The sequence below is a fragment of the Carettochelys insculpta genome, chromosome 11 (genome assembly GCF_033958435.1).
Source record: "Carettochelys insculpta isolate YL-2023 chromosome 11, ASM3395843v1, whole genome shotgun sequence".
NCBI lineage: Eukaryota > Metazoa > Chordata > Testudines > Carettochelyidae > Carettochelys > Carettochelys insculpta.
Window position 1 is genome coordinate 20,035,329 of NC_134147.1, and position 26,073 is coordinate 20,061,401.

The following is a 26,073-nucleotide window of genomic DNA, read 5'->3' on the forward strand; positions in this document are numbered from 1 at the left end:
GATTAGAAAGCCTGCGTTGGAACCTCCCAGGAGTTCACTCTGTTCATATTAACAAAGAGAAAGTTAAGGGGTGACTTAAACCTCTAAGAACTTACAGGGAACAAAAAAGCAATGGGCTCTTCTGTCTGGCAGCTTAAGGTCTAGCAAGAGCCAAAGTGTGGAAGTTGAAGCTAGACAAATTCAGACTCTAAATAAGGCACACCTTTTTAACAATGAGGGTGATTAATCACTGGAATAACTTAACAAGGGCTGTGGTAGAATTTCTGTCACAGGACAATTTTAAATCAAGATGGGATTTATTTTTTTGAAAGATTTGCTCTCGGGTAGCCGTGTTAGTCTGTATCTGCAAAAACGAGAAGTCCTGTGGCACCTTATGGACTGAGGGACTTATCGGAGCATAAGCTTTCGTGGGCAAAGACCCACTTCGTCAGATTCATGGCACTTATGATAGAAGGCACGCATCTGATGAAGTGGGTCTCTACCCACCAAAGTTTATGTTCCGATAAGTCTCTTAGTCTATAAGGTGCCACAGGACGTCTCGTTGTAGTTGCTTTAGGTCAGTCTCTGAGTTCAGGAGATTTATGGCTTGTTTATAGGTTCTGTGCTGCCCTATAAGCCTAGGGTCTGGCCTTAGGCTCTGATTGTACAGCAGAAGGTCAAGGTTAGTCCTAGCCTTCCCACTGCGACCACCTCCAGTGCTCCCTGCACGCTGAGCGCTGAGGCGGGCAGCCACCCAGGAGAGATTCAGCTGCCCCTCAGCTGATTTAGCAGGGCATCCACAACTGGCAGCATGTGTTTCTGTTGGGGGTGCTCATCTGCACATGCCTTGGTGCACATAACAAAATTTATTCTGCCCATGAATGGACAAAAATTAGAGGGAAGCTTAATCACCACCATCGGCAATTAAGTATGAAAGCTGCAAGCCACCGTGGAAGTGACCACAGTTCTGCTTACCTCAGATCTGCTCCTGTCGTCGACAGAGGCAGTATTTTCACCTTTCTGGGCTGGGAACCAGAGTCAGGCCTTTTTAAGGCTAAAAGGGCCTATTAGCTCCTTTACTTTCAACTTTTGTATAGCACAGGCCAGAAGATGTCACCCATTTACCTCTGCATCAAGCCCACTAACTCGTGCCAGAATAGCCTCTTCCAGGCAGGCTTCCAGTCTAGGTCTGCTGCCACCGAGAGATGGAAGATCCACCGTGTCCCTTGGTGTTGAAGGGGGTGTGTCCTGTTTCTGCTGTGAATGTGTCTGGCCTTAACTTCCAGCCGTTGGGTCTGCTTGCCCATGAAGTTCCTTGCACGCTGTAACCAAGCTCTTGGTGTCCCGCTGGCAGGTGTTGTTTTCCAGGACTCACATAATTTCTGCAGCAAGGTTAAAACCGCTGGGCCTGTTGTCTTGAGAAAAGAGACTGCAGAGAGATGCGATAACGGTCTTCAGATATATAAAGCCCTGCTAGGAAGAGGACTGTGACCAATTGTTCTCCATTTGCACTGCAAGCAGGACAAGAAGTATTGGGCTTAATGTGCAGCAAAGGAGATAGGATCGGTATTAGGAAAAGTTTGTCTGGAAGGTCAGTTAAAGGAATTGTGTGATCCCAGTCGCCAGCAGCTTTAAAGAAAAGGCTCGACACACACTTGTCAGGGAGGGCTGAGGTTCCTCAGCGCAGAGGGCTGGACTCGATGACCTCCGGAGCCCTATATTGCTCTGATTCTGCGAGGCGGATGCCTGGGGTGTAAGTAGAACCCAGATGTACAGACTCCCAGTACTGTGGATAACTCTCAGAACTTGTGTGCTTTGGAAAACGAAAAGCCAGACCGCAGCCGGCTCCCCAACCCACTCCCTGCCCCTGGCTGGGGATCCTGCGTCAGGGGCTGCCAAGGTGCTAGTACGGAAAAGCACTGGTTATCCACAAATGCGCATGTGGCTTGTGAGGCTTTTTAGTTGATATTCTCTCTCTCTTTTAAATCCCAGTCCCACCTTGATTTCCCTTTCTGAAACTCTCTTACACTGGGTGAGCTTTTGTAAAGAGAAAAGGGAAATAAAACTGAAGCAGAAAAGCAGATCTAAGGGGGATAGAATCGTACGCTGTGTTGCTCCCAGCATGCCTTGAGCCTGGAGTGGTGAAAATCTCGTTAATAGAGATTCGGAGGAGTTTGCCATCATGTTTTACCCTCCTGACTCCCGAAGAATGCAGAGGAAACAAGTGCTGGGAGTTTCTTTTTATCTGTGTTTTGTACTTAATTAGCGGGAAGGCACTTTTTGCTAGTTTGCCTGCAGGAGATCAGACGATTTGCAAACTAATTATTTCCATCTCGGTTTGCTCTGTGATGAAGCTGTCTCCTGGCCCATTGTGTGGCTTGGTGGAATGCTACTGAATGGGGACAGCAGTGACTTTGAAATGGACTGACAGTCGGGGTGATCATAAAACTACCGCCAGGCCCACTGATATGGGAAGTGAGGGGTAAAGGAGGCAGCTGCCCCAGGGCCCAGCAATCTTAAAGGACCCAGGACTCCTTGGCTCCCAGCTGGAGCACCAGACCCTTTATATCTTTGCTGAAGCACTGTGTGGTATGGTCCAGACAGCACTGGGTGCTGGGGTGAGGGGGCGTGCCATGATCCAGGCAGTGATGAGGGCAGGATGCCCTGGCTCTGCCCCTTCTGCCTGAGGCTCCGCCCCTCCTGGGAGCACTGATCTGTGTCCCCCCCACCCCCCCGCCAGAAGCCTGGCGACCCTGTCAGCTCCCCTGACTGCTGCCAACTCTGGCGATTTATTTCAGAGATTCTTTGGCTCAAAGCCACGCCTGTGATCAGCTGGTCGGACTCCCTGCATACCAGCGCACAGGACAGCCCTGAATTCCCTTCCGAACTAGAGCAAATCTTTCAGAAAAAGTCACAAGGTGATATAAAAATGGCCAGTGATGGAGAATCTACGGAACCCCCCAGTAAACTGTTCCAATGGTTAATTCCCCTGACTCGGGGGGCGGGGAAACCCAACTTATTATTTCAGGTCTAAATGTGTCCAGTTTCCAGCTGAAGCTCTTGGCCCTTGTTGGACTGCTAGAGTGAGAAGCCCCCTGACAGCAAATATCTGTTCCTCCTGTAGACTTGGGGTATAGCCACACAACAGCCTTGTTCCAAAATAAGCGATTGTGGAATAGTTTATTTCGAAAGAATGCTGCTACACACACCCAAACGCGTTTCGAAATAGTGCTTAGCTGTTTCAAAATAGGGTCTGTGTGTAGACGCTCAATTTCAAAATGACAACGAGAAGTCCTGTGGCACCTTATAGCCAAACAGATATTTTTGGATCATAAGCTTTCGTGGGCAAAGACCCACTTCTGATCAAAGACTTCTTGTTGTTCTCGTTGATACAGACTAATGTGGCTACCTCGCTGATACTATTTCAAAATAGTCATTGGTCCCACTCCAGCTTATTTCGAAATAGGTGCTGTTCCCTGTCTTAACAGTACCTTTTTCAAAACAAGGTGGGCGGGAGAAGGGGAGATCTGTGCTCCCAGAGGGGGCGGAGCTGGGGTATTCGGCCCTCAGCACCACCTGGATCACGGCACGCCCCCTCACCCCAGCACCCAGTGCTGTCTGGACCAGGCCACACAGTGCTCCAGCAGAGAGAGAGAGGGTCTGGTGCTCCAGCTGGGAGCCCAGGAGTCCTGGGTCCTTTAGGACTGCTGGGCCCTGGGGCAGCTGCCTCCTTTACCCCTCACCTCCCCAATCCATGGGCCTGGCCTCAACAGCACCTTTTTCAAAATACAGAATGAGGTTTACCAATTTCAAAATAGCAGTTGTGTTGTGTAGATGCTCGGAGAGTTATTTCAAAGTAACTTGGCTGTGTCGACCTACCCTTACAGACTACGATCAAACCAACCTCTCACCTTCTTGATGCATTTTCTTAAATCACCAGCCCCTGGAGGCACCTGAGCCTAAGAACATAAGAACGGCCACACTGGGTGAGACCAAAGGTCCATCCAGCCCAGTATCCTGTCTGCTGACAGTGGCCAGTGCCAGGTGCCCCAGAGGGGGTGAACCGAAGACAATGATCAAGCGATTTGTCTCCTGCCATCTGTCTCCAGCCTTTGACTAAAGGCTAGGGGCACCATACTTTACCCTTGGCTAATAGCCATTTATGGACCTAACCTCCAAAAATTTATCAAGCTCTTTTTTAACCTCTGTTAGAGTCCTGGCCTTCACAGCCTCCTCCGGTAAGGAGTTCCACTGGTTGACTGTGCGCTGTGTGAAGAAAAGTTTTCTTTTATTAGTTTTGAACCTACTACCCATTAATTTCATTTGGTGTCCTCTAGTTCTTATGTTATGGGAACAAGTAAATAACTTCTCAATATTCACTTTCTCCACACCATTCATGATTTTATATACCTCTATCATATCGCCCCTCAATCTCGTCTTTTCTAGACTGAAAAGTCCCAGTCTCTCTAGCCTCTCCTCGTATGGGACCCTTTCCAAACCCTTAATCATTTTAGTTGCCCTTTTCTGAACTTTTTCTAATGCCAGTATATCTTTTTTGAGGTGAGGAGACCACATCTGCACACAGTACTCAAGATGTGGGCGTACCATGGTTTTATATAGGGGAAGTATGATATTCTTCGTCTTATTCTCGATCCCTTTTTTAATTATTCCTAACATCCTGTTTGCTTTACTGGCTGCCGCTGCACACTGCGTGGATGTTTTCAGAGAACTATCCGCTATAATTCCAAGATCCCTCTCCTGATCTGTTGCATCTAAATTTTCCCCCATCACATTGTATGTGTAACTGGGGTTGTTTTTCCCAGTGTGCATTACCTTACACTTACCCACATTAAATTTCATTTGCCATTTTTCTGCCCAATCACTCAGTTTGCTGAGGTCTTTTTTTTTGTCCATTTCAAAGCAAGTTTCTACCCATTGTTTTGAGGGAGAAAAGCTTGAAAATGAGCAAAATGAAAAGAACCAGCTCATGAGTCTTGTCAGCCATCTCATGCGTTTTTGAACTGATGTCATGATTTGAATGGGCCCAACTCATGCTTTTTCAATGGCTGTCTTTGCAGAGCAGAACACCTGCCAGCTGTGAGCTCCTGGGACAAGGCTGGGGCTCGCGCAGTCACTACCTGCGTGTGGTAGAGTTTCCACGTTGCCCAGAGCTCCCCAGCCGGGGGACAGAGCAATGGGGAGCGAGTGAGCTGCACAAAAGGAGCTCGGTCCTTTGGGAGGCTGAATACAGCCTGAGGCCAAGTTCTACCTCCCAGGCACAGGGCACTTCAGGTTCTTTGTGGGACAGGGCTGTACTTGCAAGACAGGCTCCTCCAGAACAGCCCCAGGCTCTGGTGGGAACCAGCTGCTCCAGCAGCTCCCCACTGCGAGGCGAGGGCTGAGATCTGACGGTGCTGGGACGGATCAGCCGGGGGTTGAGCCGGAGCGCGAGATGATGCCACTTCCGTAGGTGTGGCACTGGGACTGCGCCCAGCTCTGGGGTGTGCACTTTGAGCCGTTGTAGAGAAGGGGCCATGAGAATGCCCCGGGAGCAGGAACTCCTGCCCCCACAAGGAGAGGCTCCGAAAGACGGGTCACATTTCCCTACATGTTCCTGCTGAGAAGAAGGGATCGAGGCCTCGCTCCTTCTAGCAGGGAGGGGGCAGCACCCTGCCGGTCCCCTAGCCCCTCCCCTGACCCTGGTGCCAGGTCGCATCTGGTGGTCCTTACAGGGGAAAGGCCACATGTCCTCTGCCTCAGTCCCCCACCTCTTTGAGCCCGCCGGTCGCCGTAGCCTGGAGTCATATCGCAGGTAGCACCTCCAGAGGGGGATGTCCCCATCTTCCATTTCCCATCCTCCATAGCCGGCTGGTCCCTTCCCATGGAGCCAGACTGGACCCAGCGCCCCCTCAAGGGCAAAGGCCCCCCATTCTATTTCCCTCTCAGCCTGTCCTCTCTCCCACCCCCAAGCCCAGACAGCGTTACCCAGACCGTGCTGCCACGCGCCTGGGCTGCTCTAGCCTCTGCTCCTTTCCACCTGTCTCGTTTCCAAGGCCCCGACTGGGGGAGAAGCCGGTGCAGAGCCTGACGACACCTGAAAGCTAATTTTGGGCTCGTGCGTTGGAGGCACTATTGATTCTCGGCTGTAAAAATACAGTTGCAGCTAAACGCCTGGTGACTTTCTTACCACCTCCCTGTTTCACTGCAAGGTGCGTGCTAGCTGCAGACAGGTCCTCAGGCTTCACAGCCGTTGTGCTGAAGGCTCGCATGCTTTGTGGGCTGTGCAGGCTGGGACCATTGTGTTGGGCTTAAAGGAATTCCGCAGGATCTTTTGCAGGGGGGTAAGGCAAAACGCCACATTTATGGGTAATAACTATATCAATCGCCCCTTGATAATATACATGCGCTATGTTACACTCACCACACACAAGCACCCTCTGTCTTGTTGCTCCCCTTCACTCCAGCGGTCAGGTGAGTTCGATGGGATGGCGGGTGGAGCCGGGCTTCTGCTGATCTGTATCAGCGTTCCAGAGTTACCAAGATGAGACCCAGGGTCCCCGTGCGAGACACCCTGGATCCAAGATGAGCAAACTTTTTTACATGGGGCCCCCACTTTTTGTCCCTGTATTAAACAGGCCCCTCGCCTCCCGCAACCTGTCCAATGGAACTGATGGACATTTTGGTTGTGTTCATAGGGGGGAAAAAAGCCTTTCAGCAGGTGTAAGAATGTCTGTAGAATGTAATAGGTGGGGTGGATGGGACTCCCAGGGAGGGGTAACACCTCTGGTGTGGGGACTTGTCATGTCTCTTTGGGGCAGTTTCTGCACCTTTGGTCCCCACCTGGCACCCAGCTCTCACCTGTGGCTCCAAGAAGCTGTAGCATGCAGCAGCCACACCCCGAAAAACCGCTTCGACAGGCGGGCTAAACCAGGTGAGGGTCGCCGGCAGGTCTGAAACCTGCGGTGAGAGAGGGAATCGCCTACCCAGCATGCAAAGTCGGCCCCGGCGGACTGGGCGGATGAGGTCAACAGCAGCATCCAACAACCAGGAAGGCGGTTCTGCAGCGCTCTGCTGGGAGCGAGGGGCATGATGGGGCACTGGGGGGCAGCACGGCCATCCACTGCAGCCTAGGAAGTCCTGGCCGTGACGACTTTTTGTGCCACTGGCACCGGACTTCTGAGGTCGAGGGAGCGGAGCTGCCCCTGTGCAACGGCTTTTCCACTTTAAACATTCTCCTGCACAGGTTCTTGTCTTGGCTACAGATTAGTAGCTATAGAAGTGTGAATTCACGGCCATAAAAATCGTAACGTTTCAACACTTTCAGGGAGCTGGATGAGCCTGAGACCCAGCAGCCGCCTGTGCTGCTGCGCCCTTCCTTTGGAGATGTCATGCGCCTCTGAGGCCCACCCCGCCCCACTCTGCACATCCCTGCCCCAGATTTATAGCAGCTTCCCTCTCATGCAGATCTGTAGTAATTAGTCATTCCATGGTAGTGCAGGATCTGTGGCACCTTCTTCTGGGTGAAAAACAACGAGACGTCCTGTGGCACCTGACAGACTAACAGATACTTTGGAGCATGTTTTCGTGGGCAGAGACCCGCTGTGTGAGTGGGGGGGTGTGTCTGAATGCCACCCCTCAAAGAGCAGGCTTCTGAAGGAGGTACTTGCTGCTGACTTCCAAGGCCATGTATGTGTCCAGTCTCCTTCGAATGATCCCACTTCCCAGGTCTTATTGTTCCTAGATCTGGCTTCTGTCCCCTCTCCAACCATTGCATCTGTTGCTGGGGAGCGCTTTTGCCGTTCATGCCTGACCCATTCGCACCTTGTTCATCCCACAGGTCAGGCAGTTGAGTAGCAGGGGAGGGATCTCCTGACATAAAGACATTCTCTTTACCTTACCAAATACAAAAGACTCTGTAAAAGGACTAAACAATGCCCAGATGGGACAAAAGACTGAGTGCAAAATTCTAGGGCAATGGGGGTTGTAGAGAGCGGGACTTAGTCCAGGGGTTGTGTGAAGATGATCTACGTTCATATGGAAACAAAGAGGCAGTCCAGTAGCACAGTAAAGACTGAAGTTGTTGTAGTATGTAGACTAGCTCGGCTTTCTCTGTTACTATTCTACATTCATATGAGAGTGATTAATCAAGAGCTGTGGCAAGAGTCGCACCCAGCAGGGCTTCTTGTCGTCCTCTTTCCTCTGTGCACCTTGACAACCACCCAAGCATCTGCTTCTGTTTCAGAACTTCTTCCACTCCCTCCCCCCTGCCTGGGGCTTTGGGTTCCCTCATTCTCCCTCCTTCCATACCAGGCACTAGCCTTTTCCCAGCACTACATGGGTCCCCATCGCAATCAAGGTCTGTCCAGCACACGGGTGGCTTTGGTCTCTAGGTTCGCGCTGCTGACGGGGTCCCAGACTCGGTCAGGACTGTGCAGCAAATGGCCCAGTGGAGGTCCAGATTGCGGGTGGGGCCTGTAGGCATTGCTGCAAACAATAATCATGCAATAAGCTATCACGGGTCCCTCGGCGTTTGGACCCATTCATCCAGCCGAAAGAGGCCTGTTGTCTCCTACAGGCAACCCTCCAACTTTTTGAGGATTCTCACCAGCAACCACAGACTATACCACAATAATACCAATCCTGGAACTTTTCCTTGCAACAAGTCCCCTTGCCGGCTTTGTCCACATATCTATTCTGGAGATACCATCACTGGACCTAACCAGCAACGAAGGGTCCTGTGGCACCTTATAGACTAACAGAAAAGTTTTGAGCATGAGCTTTCGTGAGCACAGACTCACTTCATCAGATGCTGGTCTGCAGACCAGCATCTGATGAAGTGAGTCTGTGCTCACGAAAGCTCATGCTCAAAACTTTTCTGTTAGTCTGAAAGGTGCCACAGGACCCTTCGTTGCTGTTACAGATCCAGACTAACACGGCTACCCCTCCGATACTGGACCTAACCAGGTTATTCACAGAATCATAGGCACATTCTCATGTTCCTCTGCTAACATCAAAAAATGCCATCATGTGTCAACAATGCCCAGATGCTTTGTATATAGGACAAACGGGAAACACGCTTTGGCAAAGAATGAATGGACACAAAACAGACATCAAAAAGCTCTGAATACAACAAGAAGTCTTGTGGCACCTTATAGACTAACAGATATTTGGGAGCAGAAGCTTTCGTGGCCAAAGACCTGCTTCATCAGATGCATGAGAGGGGGTGTGGCTTCAAAGGGGTATTTAAAGAGTGGGGTCCCAGTAAGAGGGAGGCCAGAGCTGACAAGGTCTATTCAGCAAGGTGGAAATGGCCCAGTATCAACAGTACTTATCGAAAGAGGAAAAAACAAGTCAGATCAGACAGGGGGATGTGAGCCTTTGTCAGAGTCTAATGGGGAAGATACTAATGCCCAGAGCAGAGAAACTGCCTTTGTAAACTGTGAGCCACTCCCAGTCTCTGTTTAATCCATGGTGAATGGAGTCAAATTTGCAAATAAATTGCAGCTCAGAGATTTCTCTCTCCATTTGATTTTTGAAAATTTTTTTGTTTCAGAACTGTCACCCTTAAATCTGCCACTGAGTGTGCAGGGAGATTGAAGTGTTCCCCCACAGGCTTCTGTACGTTACCATTCCTGATGTCTGATTTATGTCCATTTATTCTTTTACGTAGAGACTGTCCAGTTTGGCCAATGTAAATTGCAGTGGGGCATTGCTGGCACATGATGGTATATATTACATTAGTAGATGTGCAGGTGAAGGAGCCCCTGATGGTATGGTTGGTGTTTAGGTCCTGTGATGATGTCAGTGGTGTAGATATGTGAGCAGAGTTGGCAGCGAGGACTGTTGCAGGGGCTGGTTCCAGGCCTAGGGTCACTGGTTTGTGATCTGTAGTGGCTGGTGAGGATTTGTTCAAGGTTGGCAGGCTGTCTGCAGGCGAGGACAGGCCTGCCTCCCCAGGTCTGGGAGAGTGGAAGATCATTGTTCAGGGTGGGTTGCAGATCATTGATGATGCGCTGGAGAGGCCTGAGGTGGGGGCTGTAAGTGATGGTCAGTGGAGTTCTCTTGTTTTGCTTGCGAGGCCTGTGTTGTAGCAGGTGGCTTCTGGGTACCCGTCTGTCTCTATCAATCTGTTTCCTCACTTCCTGAGGTGGGTATTGTGGTTGGAGGAAAGTTTGGTAAAGGTCTTGTAGATGTTTGTCCCTGTCTGATGGATCAGAGCAAATGCGGTTGTACTTTAGTGCCTGGCTGTGAACAATGGATTGTGTAGTGTGCCCTGGCTGGAAGCTGGCGGCGTGTAGATAAGCATATTGGTCCGTGGGTTTTCGGTATAGGGTGGTATTTATGTGACTGTCACTTATCTGCACAGTAGTGTCCAGAAAGTGAATCTCTTGTGTGGACTGGTCCAGGCTAAGGTTGATGGTGGGGTGGAAACTGTTGAAATCACGGTGGAACTCTTCAAGAGCCTCCTTCCCATGGGTCCAGATGCTGATGATGTCATCAGCGTAGCGCAGGTAGAGGAGGGGCGCCAGGGGACGAGAACTGAGAAAGCGTCGTTCCAAAAAGCTCTTAACTCACAAGGCTGTCAGCCAGCACTTTAATGGAGTGGGCCATTCTGTTAATGACCTGAGAGTCTGTGTTTTACTGAAAAGTAACGTTAAGGATCGCCTGCAGAGAGAGCGTGCAGAACTCTCTTTTAGATTCAAATTTGACACATTAACACGCAGTTTGAACCGGGAGGCCAGTTACCTGGGTCGTTATATGGACTCTTTTACATGCTTTGTTTTCTCTGACTCTTGACTTCCTCCCATCCTACCACTCCTCTGCTCTTTGGATTTGCCCACCTTGATTACAAGTTTTCTGCTATGTCAACCTCGATAACTATTTTTGGTTCTCTGTGCCTTACATATTGAGTCTGTTCTGGTCTGGCTATGGGCTGAAGAAGTGGGTCTGTCCCTCGAAAGCTCATCCCCTAATAAATTATTTTGTTAGTGCTACTGGACCGCTTTTTTTTTGTTCCGCCGCAGAAGGTTTTACAGCGCCAGTTACAGCTGTTTGGGCATATTTGCAAAATGAATGACGAACAAAAAGCTAAGACCCTGGCATCGGGCAGAATGGACATTTCGAATAGGAGAGGCAGACCCCACAGAGAATGGGTCGGTGATATAGAGGATTGGTGCAGACGGGGAAAGGTGGGAGGAAATAGCGAGGGAGGCGTCAGACGCCAACAGGCGCTGAGCCCCTGGTTGAGGATGACGCGCGGTCGGAATTCACGTTCGTTCACCTGTAAGGCACTGATGCCCACGAGGGCCCCTCCTGGGCTGCCAGTGGCCCTTTTGCCCCCCACTGGGGAGGATCTAGTTGCAAGAGGCCAGAGTTGGGCAGGGGGGAGCCCATTCTCCCAGGCATCCTCACCCGGTCACTGAAGCAGGGGGTTGTTCTCCCAGCCCTGCCCCTGCTGTCCTGGGTGCCCAGGGGCCTCGGCAGAGAAGTGTCTGTCCCCTGTACCCGCAGCCCGTTGCCTCACCCTGACGTACCTCCTCCGGGCGTCTCTTCCCAGATGCTGCAGCTGTGTTTCATGAGGGGGGGCCTGGGGTTCCTGGGCATCAGGCCCCTCTCCCGGATCCGTGCTGCCTTGCAGAGCACCCAGCGGGTGGAGTACAAGCCCATCAAGAAAGTCATGGTGGCCAACAGAGGTAAGAGATGTGCCCTGCCCCACTTCTGCCCCCACCCCCACAGCTGGGGATCCCAGCAGCTGCTCTCTGGCTCTGTTGCCATGCTAAGGCCCCATTCTGTCCCATGGCCATGGCCCCCAGGACAGCGGCGTAAGGTGTCCCCTCCCAGAGTACCGGAGCTGGAAGCAGGCCCCCACCCATACTGATCCAAGAAGCCTTGGGTCAGGGGGCTGAGCTGCTTCTGCCCTGCGCTGGGTCCCCTTAGGATGGGTTAGTACAGCCCCTCAGGGCACTGGGGCTGGGAGCAAACATCCCCTTGAGCTGTCCTGGGTCAGCTCCCTCCAGGAGTGATCCACGCTGGCATGGCTGGCGTCTCAGTCATTGCTCGTGTGCCGTTTACGCCGTGGGGGCTGATGCAGGCTCTAGGCAGACTTGGGCAACCAGCACTGCCCATGCACAAAGTCCTGTGGGTCACTCTGGGGTGTGTGTGTGTGTGTGTGTTGCAGGGGAAATCGCCATCCGGGTGTTCCGAGCCTGCACCGAGCTGGGGATCCGGACCGTGGCCGTCTATTCCGAGCAGGACACAGGGCACATGCACAGACAGAAGGCGGACGAGGCTTATCTCATTGGGAAGGGACTTCCCCCTGTGCAGGCGTATTTGCACATTCCTGACATCATCAAAGTAGCCAAGGTATGAGGGGAACATGGGGAGATGCAATTAATTACGAAGTGTAACCACGAGCAAACGATTGTTTGGCTGTTGGATGATTACAAATTAATTGCATTTAATCGTGACATTAAAAAAGTCACAATTAATCATTGTTTTCGTCACACTATTCAACAACCACAGAATTGCGATTGAAATTGATTCTGAATATTTTGAGGTGTTCACCTACGTTTTCAGATATGTTGATTTCAGTCAGAACAGAAGCGTGCCGCGCTCACTTGGTATTATTAGCTTTGCCTTACAAACATTTGCAGTGTAAAAAGATGAACAAAAGAAATAGTTTTCAATTCACCTCATGCAAGTGCTGTAATACGGTCTCCATTAGGAAAGTGAAGCTTACACATGTACATTTTTACGTAGGTATAAGTAATTCTATAACCATTGTTCCATTGATTTATTACTAATAACATAAACAACATAAAACTTCAGAGTTTACGTGTCTAGCCAGTCCTGCTTCTTTTCAGGAAATCACTAAGGTAAGTACGTTTGTGTACATTTATGGAAGATCATGCTCCCTGCCTCTTATTTACAATGTCCCCTGAGAGTGAGGACGTGTGTTCGCATGGCCCTGCTGCAATGGAAAGTGAGCGTCGTGCACTTTGTATCCCGTGTTGTCGTCAAAATCAATATATTTGAAAAATGTAGCAAAAAGCCAAAATTTGTATAATAGATACAAGTGGCATTCTATTATTTTTTAATAGCGTAATTAAACCGCTGATTAATAACAACCATTTTTTCTCTAAATAAGTTGTTCTGTGTTAACCACTTGAGTTAACAGCTATTGCCTGTGTCTACACGTGCCCCAAACTTCGAAATGGCCATGCAAATGGCCATTTCGAAGTTTACTAATGAAGCGCTGAAATGCATATTCAGCGCTTCATTAGCATGCGGGCAGCAGCCACGCTTCGAAATTGACGCTCCTTGCCGCCGCGCGGTGCGTCCAGACAGGGCTCCTTTTCAAAAGGACCCCGCCTACTTCGAAGTCCCCTTATTCCCATGAGCTCATGGGAATAAGGGGACTTCGAAGTAGGCAGCATCCTTTCGAAAAGGAGCCCCGTCTGGACGAGCTGCACGGCGGCAAGGAGCGTCAATTTCGAAGCGTGGCTGCTGCCCGCATGCTAATGGAGCGCTGAATATGCATTTCAGCGCTTCATTAGTAAACTTCGAAATGGCCATTTGCATGGCCATTTCGAAGTTTGGGGCACATGTAGACACAGCCATTAACTGACAGCCCTGACTGGGATTAATATTTACAAATTAGATTGGCTTGCGGGTGGGGCTGGGTGTTTTGCTCCAGTTCTGGGAAGAGAGCGCGGTTTGATAGGTTACGCTGCAGGGAGCTGAGTGCCAGGACACCTGGGTTCTAGTCCCACCTCTGACATTCAGCTGGCTCCCTCCAGGCCTCAGTTTCTCTAAAAGGTTGGGCATTTACAGGGCTGTGGTTTTTCAAGAGCCAACATAGCTTTTCTCTAATGCCTCTTCCCTGGGGTCTGCCTCCCTAGGAGAATGAAGTGGACGCTATTCACCCCGGCTACGGCTTCCTGTCAGAGCGCTCGGACTTTGCCCAGGCATGCAGTGAGGCTGGAGTACGCTTCATCGGTCCCAGCCCCGAGGTGGTGCGCAAGATGGGCGACAAGGTGGAAGCTCGCGCCATCGCCATTGCTGCAGGTCGGGGGCGCTCTCCCCTCTCTGAATGTGCTGGTCCCAATGCGGAGCTAGTGGGGATGAGTGGATGGCTCAGTATGGGGTGCTCTTCCTTGCAAGTAGGGCTGTTCCCCAACCGGTTGCTGCATCGCAGGTGGCTCTGCCTGTGACTTGCTGCATAGCCTGGGGCAATCCACTATCATTACGTTTCTTACAGTAGTGCCTGGAGCCAGGGTCAGCAACCCCTGGCGTGGGTGTCAAGAGTGGAACACGAGTTGATTTTTTTCACCGGCAGGCAAGGCGGGAGCTCAGCCCCCACCCCTCCTCCCTCATGCAGCCAGGAGCTCGCTCAAAGCCAGGCCACCTGGGGATTAACAGAAGAGTAGCCAATGCGACCAACCAGCAGCTAAGGGGCAAAGCTCAGCATCTTAACTGATTTATTAATGAAGCTGTTGTAAGTGGGACTATTAGTGACTTTAAAAAGTATCACTGGCACTCGGACCGTACAGAGAGGTCAAAAGGTCAAATTTCAGCACTCCGCCTGGGAAAGGTTGCTGACCCCAGGCCTGTACTCCCTGACTGAGATCACCATCTTGGTCGTGGTGGGCACTGCACAGACCCCATCTGAAATCGGGGCCCATGTTGGACCAGCTGCTGTAGACACACAGCGAGAGACCATCCGTGCCCTGAAAAGCTGGTGCTCTCCCGAGGCAAAGGGTGGGAGGGGAAACTGAGGCGCTGAGCAGGACTGGGGTTTGCCCAAGGTCGGTGGCAGTGCTGGAAATGACATACCTGTATTTGCTCTGTTCTAGGGGTCCCCGTGGTGCCAGGCACCGACTCCCCAATCTCATCTCTCAGTGAGGCCCATGAGTTCTCCAACAAGTATGGATTCCCTATCATCTTCAAAGCAGCCTACGGTGGAGGCGGACGGGGCATGAGGGTCGTGCGCAGCTATGAGGTAATGTCAATTGCAGAGCAAAGACACATCTGCCCTTAGTGCCCTTCTGGCTTCCTGGCCTCTGCTTACGTGGGGCACCGAGTCGGTGGCCTCTCCAGCTTCTGTGGCTGCACCAAGTTCAGCTCCTCTGGTTGGCTGGAGCATCGATGGCGCAAGAGCCTTCTCCCACGCATCTCACGTGGAAACCTCGCAGCTGCAGAGTGTCTCTGTGGCAAACCTTGAGGCCCAAGAGCCGTGTCCCATATATCTTCTGCCATCCCTGCACCCCCTTGCCAGAGGGCAGCTGCATCTCCTTCCCCCCAGGAGGTCAGCAGAGTAGCAAAAGCTGATATTTAGCTGTTTAGCAGTGTGGACTCAGCAAACCCCGAGGCTGCATGAACAGGATATTGGAAGTGTGATGTGTCTATACCACCTGGAGGCTTCACCCTCTCGCACAGCAGGGAGAGAGGCACCCTTTGCTCCAGAGTGGGTGTAAGCAGGAACCGGAGGGAACTTATCTGTAGAAGGCAGCGCAGGTGCTGGAACAGGAGGCAGGTTATCTAGGTTCTATCCCTGGCTCTGGTATGGAGGTTGGGCAGGTCCCGTTCCTTTGTGATGCCTCAGTTTCCCCTGCCACCCCGTATCTTTGAGACTCTGAGATTTTCAGGGCAGGGACTATCTCTGTGCAGCACAAGGGACAGGGGGAGCCCCAGTCTCATCGTTTCCCGAGGATTGCCTGTAAGCCAATGGGAGAACTGGGAGCAGAACCCAGGAGACCTGACTCCCAGCCGCTTTACACCCCAGTCCTCTCCCGGAGCTGAGAATAGGACCCAGGAGTCCTGGTCAAATGCTCGATTCCCGAGGCCACTTTGCAGAGTTAATGTCTCACCTGTCTGCCCCCTACAGGAGCTGGAGGAGAATTACACCCGGGCCTTCTCGGAGGCGCTAGCTGCTTTCGGGAACGGGGCTCTCTTTGTGGAGAAGTTCATTGAGAAGCCAAGACACATTGAGGTCCAGATTCTGGGTGAGCCTCAGTACCCCTCTGCTTGCCTGATCTAGCCCCAGGGAGGGGGAACTGGCTGACCACAGGGGGCTGAGCATGGAACAAGGTTTTTCCCCTCTAAGGGCACCAGCTCTGCTACAGACCCGGGGCAGAGGGATGAGCTGGCTTGGGTGTCAGGAGGTGGGGAGCAGGGCCTCTCCCCTTTAGGAATGGCTGGGGGACACTGGCTGGTTGTTGGCTGCCTGGGGTCTTTTCTACATGTGGCCTGGGGTCCCCAGCCCCTGGAAGGGGATCAGCATTGACCTTCCCTTCTCTGCAGGGGACAAGTATGGGAACGTGGTGCACCTTTACGAGAGGGACTGCTCCATCCAGCGGCGACACCAGAAGGTCGTGGAGATTGCCCCGGCCGCTCACCTGGACCCTCAGCTCCGTACCAAACTCACCAGTGATGCTGTCAGACTGGCCAAGCAGGTACGGGCTGCCTGGGAGATCCTGGGGCTGGGAGACAGGGGACTGCCGGGAGTGACCGAGGGCCATTGGCAGAGCTGTGTGTGTGCGCGGCCCAGATCTGGGGTAACGCGGGGCTGTGCAGCGAGAGGAGGGACAGGTTGGTCGTGGCCTAATTATGAATTGGGAGTCTTTGACGGGCCAAATATCTGGTATCATCTGTCCTGCCAGGGATCCCTTCTGAAGTACAAGATTGTTTCCTTTCTATTTAAAAGTGCTGGCTGTCTGCAGAGGGGTGTGATCCCATAACTAGCACAGGGCTGGGGGGCAACATGTCTGGGGGGAGCATGGAGTGAGGTGGTTAGGTCAGAAGTGGATGGGTAAAACGACTTTCCTCCTTTTGTGCCTCCATTTCCCCTCACTCTGAGCCAAGACGAGAGTTCAGATTCCCAGTCCCTGCCTCGCCCTGACCAGTGGGCGTCACTCTTCTCCCAGAACCAGGAAGAGAACCCAGGAGTCCTAACTCCTTGGCCTTCCCGCTGCGTTAACCAACCAGACGCTCCCCCAGCTGGGAACAGAACACAGGAGCCTGCAGAGCTCCCTTGTTATCCACTCTCCTATCTCTCCTGCCCACGCCTCTGCTGCGAGGCCCACCGACCACTCGCCAGTGGTTGGGCGGCTGGTGCTGAGCCCTCTGCCCATCCTGCTGCCCAGGGCTGCCTCGCTGCTCCCTTGTGCTTGCTTGTCTGGCTCCAGCGGCCTCCGCCCCTGGCCACACACTTAGGCAGGAACCTCTGCGGGGGTGGAGGGCAGGAGAAACCCGCTGTGCTCTATGCATGGAGCACTGTGAGGTCTTGGTTCAGAGCTAGGGCTCTGAAGTGTTAGTGGCCTCCCCCGTACAGGCAACTCCCAGTAACCCTCACCCCCAGCTCAGTGCCCTGGGCCATTAGAGCAGGGTGCAGCTGTCCCAGGCTGGCAGCTCTCTGAGCTCGGGAGCCCGCGCTGTGGGATGAGGCCTGTCCGGGGCCGTCCCTAGGAGGGTGCGGGGAGTGGGACCATCCCCCAGCTCTATCCAAGGCCCTGCCCCTGCCCTACCTTGTCCTGCCCTGCTCTGCTCCTTCCCCCAAGTCCCTTCTCCAGGGCCAGAGGAATTAGCAGGTGCTGCCTCCTCACCCTGCTCCATTCCCCTGGCTCTTGGCGTATTGCTCCACTTCCGGCCGGCACTGGTGAGTGGGGGGCCAGTTCCACCCCTTTTCTCGAGCTCCCCTCCCCCCCCAAGCAAGGGCGGCCCCCAGCTGTGTTGCTCAGGGGAGGGAGTGTGGGGGAAGGGTGTGGAATATACCCCCCCGTGTGCACACTCTCACCAGTGGAGCAGAGCGGACTGAGGCTGCTGGGACACTCCACTTCCCTCCCACCCCACTGCTGCTGAGTGCAGAGGCGGGACAGACCCCTGCTGCTGGCCCCAGGGCCACCACTAATCCCATGGGGCACCCCAGAGCACGGGGCCCAGGGCAGTCGCCTCAGACGGCCGTATGGCCAGGACAGCTTTGGACCCGTCTGTCCGTCTCTGTCACCCACTTTTGGAAGCTGAGTCATTGTCAGCCGCGCTGGAGATGGACGAGCAGAGTCTGAAGGGCTCTGAGAATGATGGATCTCGACAGAGCCAGGGCCTGCTGTGTGTCTTAATTAGCCGGCGTTCGTTCCCAGGGCACCTGAGCGGGGACTTGGTGGTTCAGCTTGTCAGCTTGATTGCATCCTGTCTGGCTGTGGTGCGTGGTCAGGAGTCCGTCTCGTTCCTCCGGGGTATTACGGTCGTGTCTAGATCAGGGGTCGGCAACCAAAGTAGCAAGAGCCTTTTTTTGGGTAAAAACAAGAGCTGCAATGCTCGTGAATACAAGACGGCCCTTAATAAGTAGTGTCAAACCAGACTTTTTGTGACCCCTATTTTAAGAACAGCGCATACAATGATTTGTAATGTGATACATGGTCACTGCAGGGCGTTCACAAACTTTTTTACATATTCTATTTCCTCACCATTTACGTGTGTGTTTCTCCCACTGTCTTCCTGACTTTCGCTCCCGAGCCCTCTTTAATGACGTCAATTTTACTGCAAGTTTCATTTCAGTTTTCTTTCTTAACGTGCGCGTTGCCCGTCCCAGCAGGAATGCCGCAAGCTTCCTTTTCCTTTTCAAAATCGAGACTTCCTTAGCGACACGATGAAAACTCTGCTACACCGTCATATCCCACAATGCACTGCACATATTAAAGGGGGAGTTCTCCACCGTTTCGAGATCACATATTGTTGGGTGGTTCGATAGGAGTCGTTCACTGTTGGGCATTACCGTTTATCGAAAATAATCAGGAAGGTGGTTTTTTTTTTTCTTTACTTTGCAATTATAGCGTCGGGAGCCACAAAGAAACCCTTAAAGAGCCGCTTGTGGCTCTGGAACTGCAGGTTGCAGCCTCCTGGCCTTGAGCAGCCCTTCCCAAACTTCAACAACCCCAGGACTCCAATTCAGATTTCACTCGTGTACCATAGCACATATGATAACGCAATGGCTCAGATTTCCTCTGCAGGGGGTGGGACATAAAAATTTACCTCTGCTGCACAGGACCACCCCACCCCCCACCCCGGAGTCCCCGTGTGCTGTAGTGTAGCAGTTGGAGCACTAGGCAGCCTGGCCCTGGGTTTTATTCCTGGATCAGTAGGGGTAGTGGGGACAAGAGGGTAGAGCAGGGGGCAGCTTGCAGCAGATGGGCGGTATGTGTTGAGATCGAAGGTGTCTTGTCTCTCAAGCGGATGGTAGGAGGTTTGAGGCTTCATCCTGGTAAGCCACGGTAAGGTGGTTTCGAGCAGGCTGGGGGTTTTGCCCAATCAGCAGTGTGAGGTGCGGCGGCGCATCTTGCAGATTCTGTCCCAACAGTAGTAACTGGGTAGCACCCAAAGGGGGAGTTAAGATCTGTCCCATCCAGAACAGTCGGGTTGGGAGTTAACACCCCCTTGGGATGCCCAGGGCACCTTCCTCCTTCTCAGGGCGCTTGGCTCAGGCTCTCTGCAGACTCCGAGGGCGTCAGCATAGAAGAGATGGAGGAGCAGGGTGTCATTTTGAATCAAAACCTGTTTTCTGCACAAAAGGCCTTTTTGTCCAAAATGATCATCTCTCAGAAGCCAGACGGGAGCCTTGGGACCATTTAACCTGACCCCCTGCAGAACACAGGCCAGAGATTTATCTACCCCCTCCCCCTGCCCAAGACCAGAGCACTGTTTTTATTAAAACATCCAGTCTCGATTTAAAAATTGTCAGTGATGGCAAATCAACCCCATCATAGCCCTTGAGGCGTGTTTCCATGATTCTAGGATGCATTAACAGGTGTGTTGCGAGCAAGACACAAGAAGTCGTTCTTCTGCTCTGTTCAGCTCTGGTTAGGCCTCTGTTGGAGTATTGTGTCCAGTTCTGGGCACCACATTCCAAGAAAGACGTGGAGAAATTGGAGAGGGTCCAAAAAAGAGCAAGAAGATTGATCAAAGGTCTAGAGAACATGAGCTATGAAGAAAGGCTCAAAGAACTGGGCTTGTTTAGTTTGGAAAAGAGAAGATTGCGGGGGGAACGTGATAGTGGTTTTTAGGTATCTAAAAGGGTGTCATAAGGAGAGGGGAGAAAACTTGTTCTTCTTGGCGTCTGAGGATAGAACAAGAGGCAATGGACTTAAACTGCAGCCAAGGGAGGTTTAGGTTGGACATTAGGAAAATGTTCCTAACTGTCAGGGTGGTCAAACACTGGAATAAATTGACAAGGGAGGTTGTGGAATCTCCAGCTCTGGAGATATTTAAGAACAGGTTAGATAAATGTCTATCAGGGGTGGTCTAGACAGTACTTGGTCCTGCCATGAGGGCAGGGGGCTGGACTTGATGACCTCTCGAGGTCCCTTCGAGTCCTGGCATTCTGTGATTCCAGTGGTTCCTGACACTTCATTTCCAGTCTGAAGAGCTCTAGCTGCAGCTTCCAGCCGGTGGGTTGTATTATTCCTTCAACTGCTGGACTGAGGAATCTATTCCCTATTTTCTCTTTCCCCCGTGGGCTGTGCTCCCTTGAAATTTTTTTCATCCATAGGTGGAATAAATTTTGTTGTGCGCACTGTCATGTGCACCACCCATAGAAACACACTCTGCCCATGGTGGGTAGCTTTGCTAATCATCTGGGCGGCCCCTGAATCTCTCCTGAGCAGCCACCCAAGCGTTCAACTTACGGGGAACGCTGCCAACAGGTTCTTGGGTCAAGTTATGTCTCAACATTCTTCTTGTTAGCTAACCAGTTTGAGTTCTGAGTCTCTCGCTGTGAGGCATGTTCTCGAACCCTTCAGTCGTTCTCATGGCTCGTCTCTCAGCCCTCTCCAGGTTATCAACGTACTCCTTGAACTGTGGGCCCCTAGACTGGACACAGGCGTCCAGCAGTACCAAATACGGAGGCAGAATCTCCTCCTACTTGAGGTTGTCCTGCTTACGCATCCTAGGATCTCATTGGCTCTTCTGGCCACTGCATCACACAGGGTGCTCAGCTGATTATCCCCCCAACTCCCAGTTCTTTCCCTGAGTCACTACTCCCCAAGGTAGGGTCCCTGCCATGTGCGTATGGCCTGTGTTCTTTGTTCCTAGGTGCGTACCATTGAGATGCACCCAGAATGCCTGTGCCTGGCTTACCGAGTGAGCCAGATCTCTCTGTGTCTCTGACCTGCCTTCTTTGTTATATGCACACTCCCAATGGGGCTGACAGCTGCTGCGGGCCCCGGGGCAAGGTGGGAGGAGGGCCTGGCTCTGCATCCCAGATGAGGCATAGCCAAGGGCAGAAGGTATTCAGTCCTCAGCACCACCCAGACCACGGTTCTGCCTCCTCCTCCCGCTCACTCCCTCCCTCCCAGTGACGCTGCAGCATTTCAGAAGGACTCGGAGCTCCAGTTGCCGCCACTGTTACTTTGGCTGTAGCTCTGGGCCCAGCGACAACGGCCCCCCTCCAACCCCCCCCACCTCCAGTTGGGCGGTTTGATCACTCACCCAGTTTTGGTGTCATCTCCAGCCTTTACTCGGGATGATCTTGTTTCCTTCCATGTTGTACCTGAGAGTGTTAAACAGCACAGGGCTGAGAACCGATCAATTAATTCCCTCTGGGGCACTGCTAGAAATGGCCTGTTTGATGACAATTCCCTGTTCACAATTACGTTTGCGAGCCAGCGCTTAACCCATTTCACGTGGGCCGTGTTAATTTTATAGGGTCCTACTTTTTTAATCCAAACGTTGTGCAGTACCAAGGCAAGGCCTCACAGAAGGCTGAACGTGTTACACCAGCACGCTGAGCTTCATTAAGGGAATGTGTAATTTCATCGTACCACAACAGGGTTCGTTTGACAGGTTCTGTTTTCAATAAACCCCTGTTGACTGGCATTAGTTACATCGCCAGCTTTTAATTCTTTATTAATCGAGTCCTGTATCAGCTGTGCCATTATCTTGCCCCAGATCGATATCAGACTGACAGGCCTATAATTACCTGGGTCATCCCATTTACCCTTGTTTATATTGACCCAACATTAGTTTTCTTCCAACAGCCTGGAACTTCCCCAGCGTTCCAAGACTTATTGAAAATCAACATTAATGGTCCAGTGAGTACCTGAGGCAGTTTCTGTTGAAATCTTTACTGGCGTTTTGTCAAAAAACTAGAAAGGGAAAGTGGGAAGGCCTGGAGCAGGGCCCATGACGCTAGGCTGTGCGCCCACCCTAAACAAAACCCACCTGCATCAGAGCAGTGAACAGGAAATGCCAGATGCTCCTATCGATGGAGAAGGCGAGTCAAAACCATCGTTGGTCCTTCTCGCCCTGTTATGCAAAAAATGGTTTACAACCGCGATGTCCACCCAGGTCTGAAGCAGTCGCCACTATAGTGACAGAGAGCTAGCCGTATTAGTCTGTATTCTGTCAGCACAAAAACTCAGTCATGTAGCACTTTAAAGACTAACGGAATAGTTTATTAGGTGATGAGCTTTCATGGGACAGACCCACTTCTTAAATCAGAGCCTTACCAGAACAGACTCAGTAAAGCACAGAGGTCCAAAGATGATCCAGGTTGACAAATCAGAAAAATTGTCATCAAGATTGACGAATGAGAAGAGCAGAGGGGCGGCAGGAGGGGTGTGTGGGATGGAGAAGTTCAGTTATCTAACTCTTCACTTCCCTGCCCCACACCCACCTCCTGCCAGCCTTCTGCTCTTCGGATTTGTCAATCTTGATAACAATTTTTCTGATTAGTCAACCTTGATCATTTTGGGGCCTCTGTGCTTTATATATTGAGTCAGTTCTGATATGGCTCTGATCTGAAGAAGTGGGTCTGTCCCACGAAAGTTCACCACCTAATAAATTATTCTATTAGTCTTTAAAGTGCTACCTGACTGCTTTTTCATTTTAGTAGCCAATATAGTACTATAGCAAACTAGCCGCATGATTCTGAAAATGCATTTGTCGTTCCAACCAACTAGCCGTATTCAGACAGCCACGTGTGGCTAGAGTGTCGGACGCCATGGGTTTACATGGCCATCTTCAGGGGCAGGAAAAGTACTGAAAAGTTACGTGAGTAAAAGTCCAACTGCCTTGGGGATGGGGAGAGAAATGTACTAAGGTACAAGTTACTGGTGTCCCTCTGAAAAACTACTTGAGTAAAAGTACGCATATATGCACACGTCCCATTGCGATTGTACTCGCATATTCAGAAGTGAAGGCAGCTGCATTTAATGCAAGAACTTTTTGGGTGCTTTTTCCATTTCTTGCTATTCTCCATTGTAAAATACATCTTCGCGGAAGTCATCCGGTTTTGCAGCGAGCGCTTGGATTCCACTGTAGTGTCTCGATATTTCAGTGGATTTGGTTTATACTAATAAGAACAAGCCCCAGCTGTTCACTTGGGCTGGGTCTACACGGTGCGGCTTTCCCGGGCAGGTCCATGCTAATGAGCAGCCTCGAAATTGCAAACAGCTGCTCATTAGCATGGTCCCACGGCTGATTAGCATAGCCGCGCGAGAGCACGGTCGTGGTGGAGAGGGGTGCCGGCAATAACGAGGGTGTGTGGATATGCTCCTACTGGCAAAAAGCCCCTCTGTTGCCAGACCCTTATGTCTTATGCCACATGGCCTCTTTACTGCCGGCACCACCTTCTGCTGAGACTGAGCTTTCGCACAGCTATGCTAATGAGCAGCTATTTGCAATTTCGACTGCTCGTTAGCATGGACCTGCTGGGAAAGCTGCGCCGTGTCGACCCAGGCTAGAGCTTTTAATCCCTTGGGGTATGGCTGCCCAGAAGAGTTGTTTCGACGTAGCTATCCTAGCGTCTACACAACACAAGTGCTTGTTCAAATGATTTCAAAATGGCGGTTGGCTTATTTCGAAATTTGGAAATCCCCATTGCACAGGGAATGGTTCCTGGTTTGAAAGAGGGGCTGTGTAGGCAGGGAATAGAGCCTATTTTGAAGTAAGGCATCGTGTGTCCAATGGCTCTATTTAGAAATAGGCTTTAGGAGCGAAGATGCTGTATTTCCAAAGAGCTAAGTGCTGTTTTTGAAGTGCATTTTGTGTGTAGCAAAGTTATTTCAAAACAAGCTATTCTGGAATCGCTTATTTTGAAATAAGGCTTCCGTGTAGACATCGCCTTGATCTGAAAGTACTGCACACAGGAGGCCAGTAACATTATCTCCTTGTTACAGCTGAGGAAACTGAGGCACCAGGAGTCTGGCATTCAGCAGTCTGGTGCAAGAGTTGAGAATAGAACCTACTGTTCCTGAGCCAGGGTTCTAGCCAGTAGGCAACACTGCCTGGTGCTTTGGACTTTGACATTATATTAAAATAATGTGGAGAAATTGGAGAGGGTCCAAAAAGGAGGAACAAGAATGATCAAAGGGCTTGAGAACATGACCTGTGAAGGAAGGCTGAAAGAATTGGGCTTGTTTAGTCTGGAAAAAAGGAGATTAAGTGGGGACATGATAGTGGTGTTCAGGTGTCTAAAAGGGTGTCATGAGGAGGAGGGAGAAAACTTGTTCTTCTTGGCCTTTGAGGATAGAACAAGAGGCAATGGACTTAAACTGCAGTCAGGGAGGTTTAGGTTGGACATTAGGAAAAAGTTCCTAGCCGTCAGGGTGGTCAATCAGTGGAATAAATTGCCAAGGGAGGTTGTGGAATCTCCATCTCTGGAGATATTTAAGAACAAGTTAGATAAATGCCTATCAGGGTGGTCTAACCAGGACTTGGTCCTGCCGCGGGGGCAATGGGCTGGACTTGATGACCTCTTGAGGTTCCTTCCAGTCCCGGTGGTCTATGATTTAATGTTTATTTTCAATGTAGGATGTAATGCTAATTGTTCAATTACATTTATGCCTATTAGATTTCATGTCATTTAGTGACTGATTTATATATATATATATATATATATATATGAAAATGTACACACATCCACACACCCACGTACTATTTTATATTTTGATATATTCTAAGAGCCCAAACGAAATGAAATGCTAAGCTCGAAATTGATGGTTTTGATAGCCTCAAGTCCAAATATTCCAGTAGTTTCCCTCTGCGAGAAATTTTGAAATCCGCTTCCGAACGTACACACACATAAATCCTGGACTTCCCCATAGGATGGAAATTACAGTTCCCTGAAAATTCCAGGTCACACATGCTCAGCTTTGATAGAATCGGGCTGGGGAAAAAGTGTGCAGAAAGTAGGAGTGGGGGGTGGAGACTAGGAGTTCTGTCCTTAGCTCTGCTGTGCTTTTGGGGAGTGTGGGCTGTCGGAGTTGGAAGACGCCCAGGGCTCCGGCGCTGGGAGACGTGATTTGTGCTGATGCGGCGTAGCAGCGTTGTGACAGCCGGCGCTGAGTGCTGACATTAGCAGCTGTTGTCTAAGCATATCCCTTCCGCCTCTGCGCTGGGTCCCCATTGTTCCTCTGTGAAGTGAGTAATTACCCGACTTCCTAACAAACTCAGTGCACCTCCCACTTGCTGACTGTGACAAGTCGGGGCAGCAGCTGTTGCAATAAACACCCCCAGTATGGAACATTCACCACCCAGGACTCCTGGGTTCTATTTCTGGCTCTGGGAAGGCAACGGCAGCTCGTAAGGCCTGGAATCAGGAGTCCTGGGTTGTAGGCCAGCTCTCAGGGTGAGGGAATCCCCCAGTAGGTCTGGTTGGGGCCTGGATTCCCGGCTTCTGTCACCATCTCCTACGGGGGAGTCGGGTGTAATTGCTAGAGCAGGGGACAGGAGTCAGGCCTCCTGGGTTTTATTCCTAAGACTAGGAGGGGCAAGGGGGCTAGTGGCTGATCACTGGCCCCTTTGCAATCCTGCCGCCTGACTTTGAAGGCAGGCAGCTGTGAAATGTGCTGTGGGAGCATCAGTATAAGCCTCATGCCTGAGCTGCTAGTGCCACCTCCGTCTCGTATTATGAAAAGACAAAGCCAGCGGCAGAGCCGCTGATGGGTTTAATTGTCTCCCCCTCCAGGCGCCGCCTCTTTATTGGCATCTGGACCTGCACACGACTCCTTAGCAACCTTTGTGGCAACCACTCCATGATCCACTTTAAGGCATGAGTTTGTGGGGGGAGGAGGAGTCAGGAATCCTGGCGTGTATTCCCAG

The 26,073-nt window shown here is 51.4% G+C and overlaps 1 protein-coding gene across 3 annotated transcripts in view; it reads left to right on the forward strand.

Annotated features, from left to right (window-relative positions):
* The window catches only part of PC (pyruvate carboxylase), a 197,917-nt gene that overhangs the window by 56,236 nt on the left and 115,608 nt on the right, over positions 1-26,073 (forward strand). For all 3 annotated transcript variants that reach the window (XM_075004951.1, XM_075004952.1, XM_075004954.1), the window contains 6 exons: positions 11,537-11,672; positions 12,158-12,342; positions 13,881-14,046; positions 14,835-14,980; positions 15,866-15,983; positions 16,282-16,433. In XM_075004951.1, coding sequence (XP_074861052.1) covers positions 11,537-11,672; positions 12,158-12,342; positions 13,881-14,046; positions 14,835-14,980; positions 15,866-15,983; positions 16,282-16,433 — 903 coding nt within the window. The remainder of the gene's footprint in view (positions 1-11,536; positions 11,673-12,157; positions 12,343-13,880; positions 14,047-14,834; positions 14,981-15,865; positions 15,984-16,281; positions 16,434-26,073) is intronic.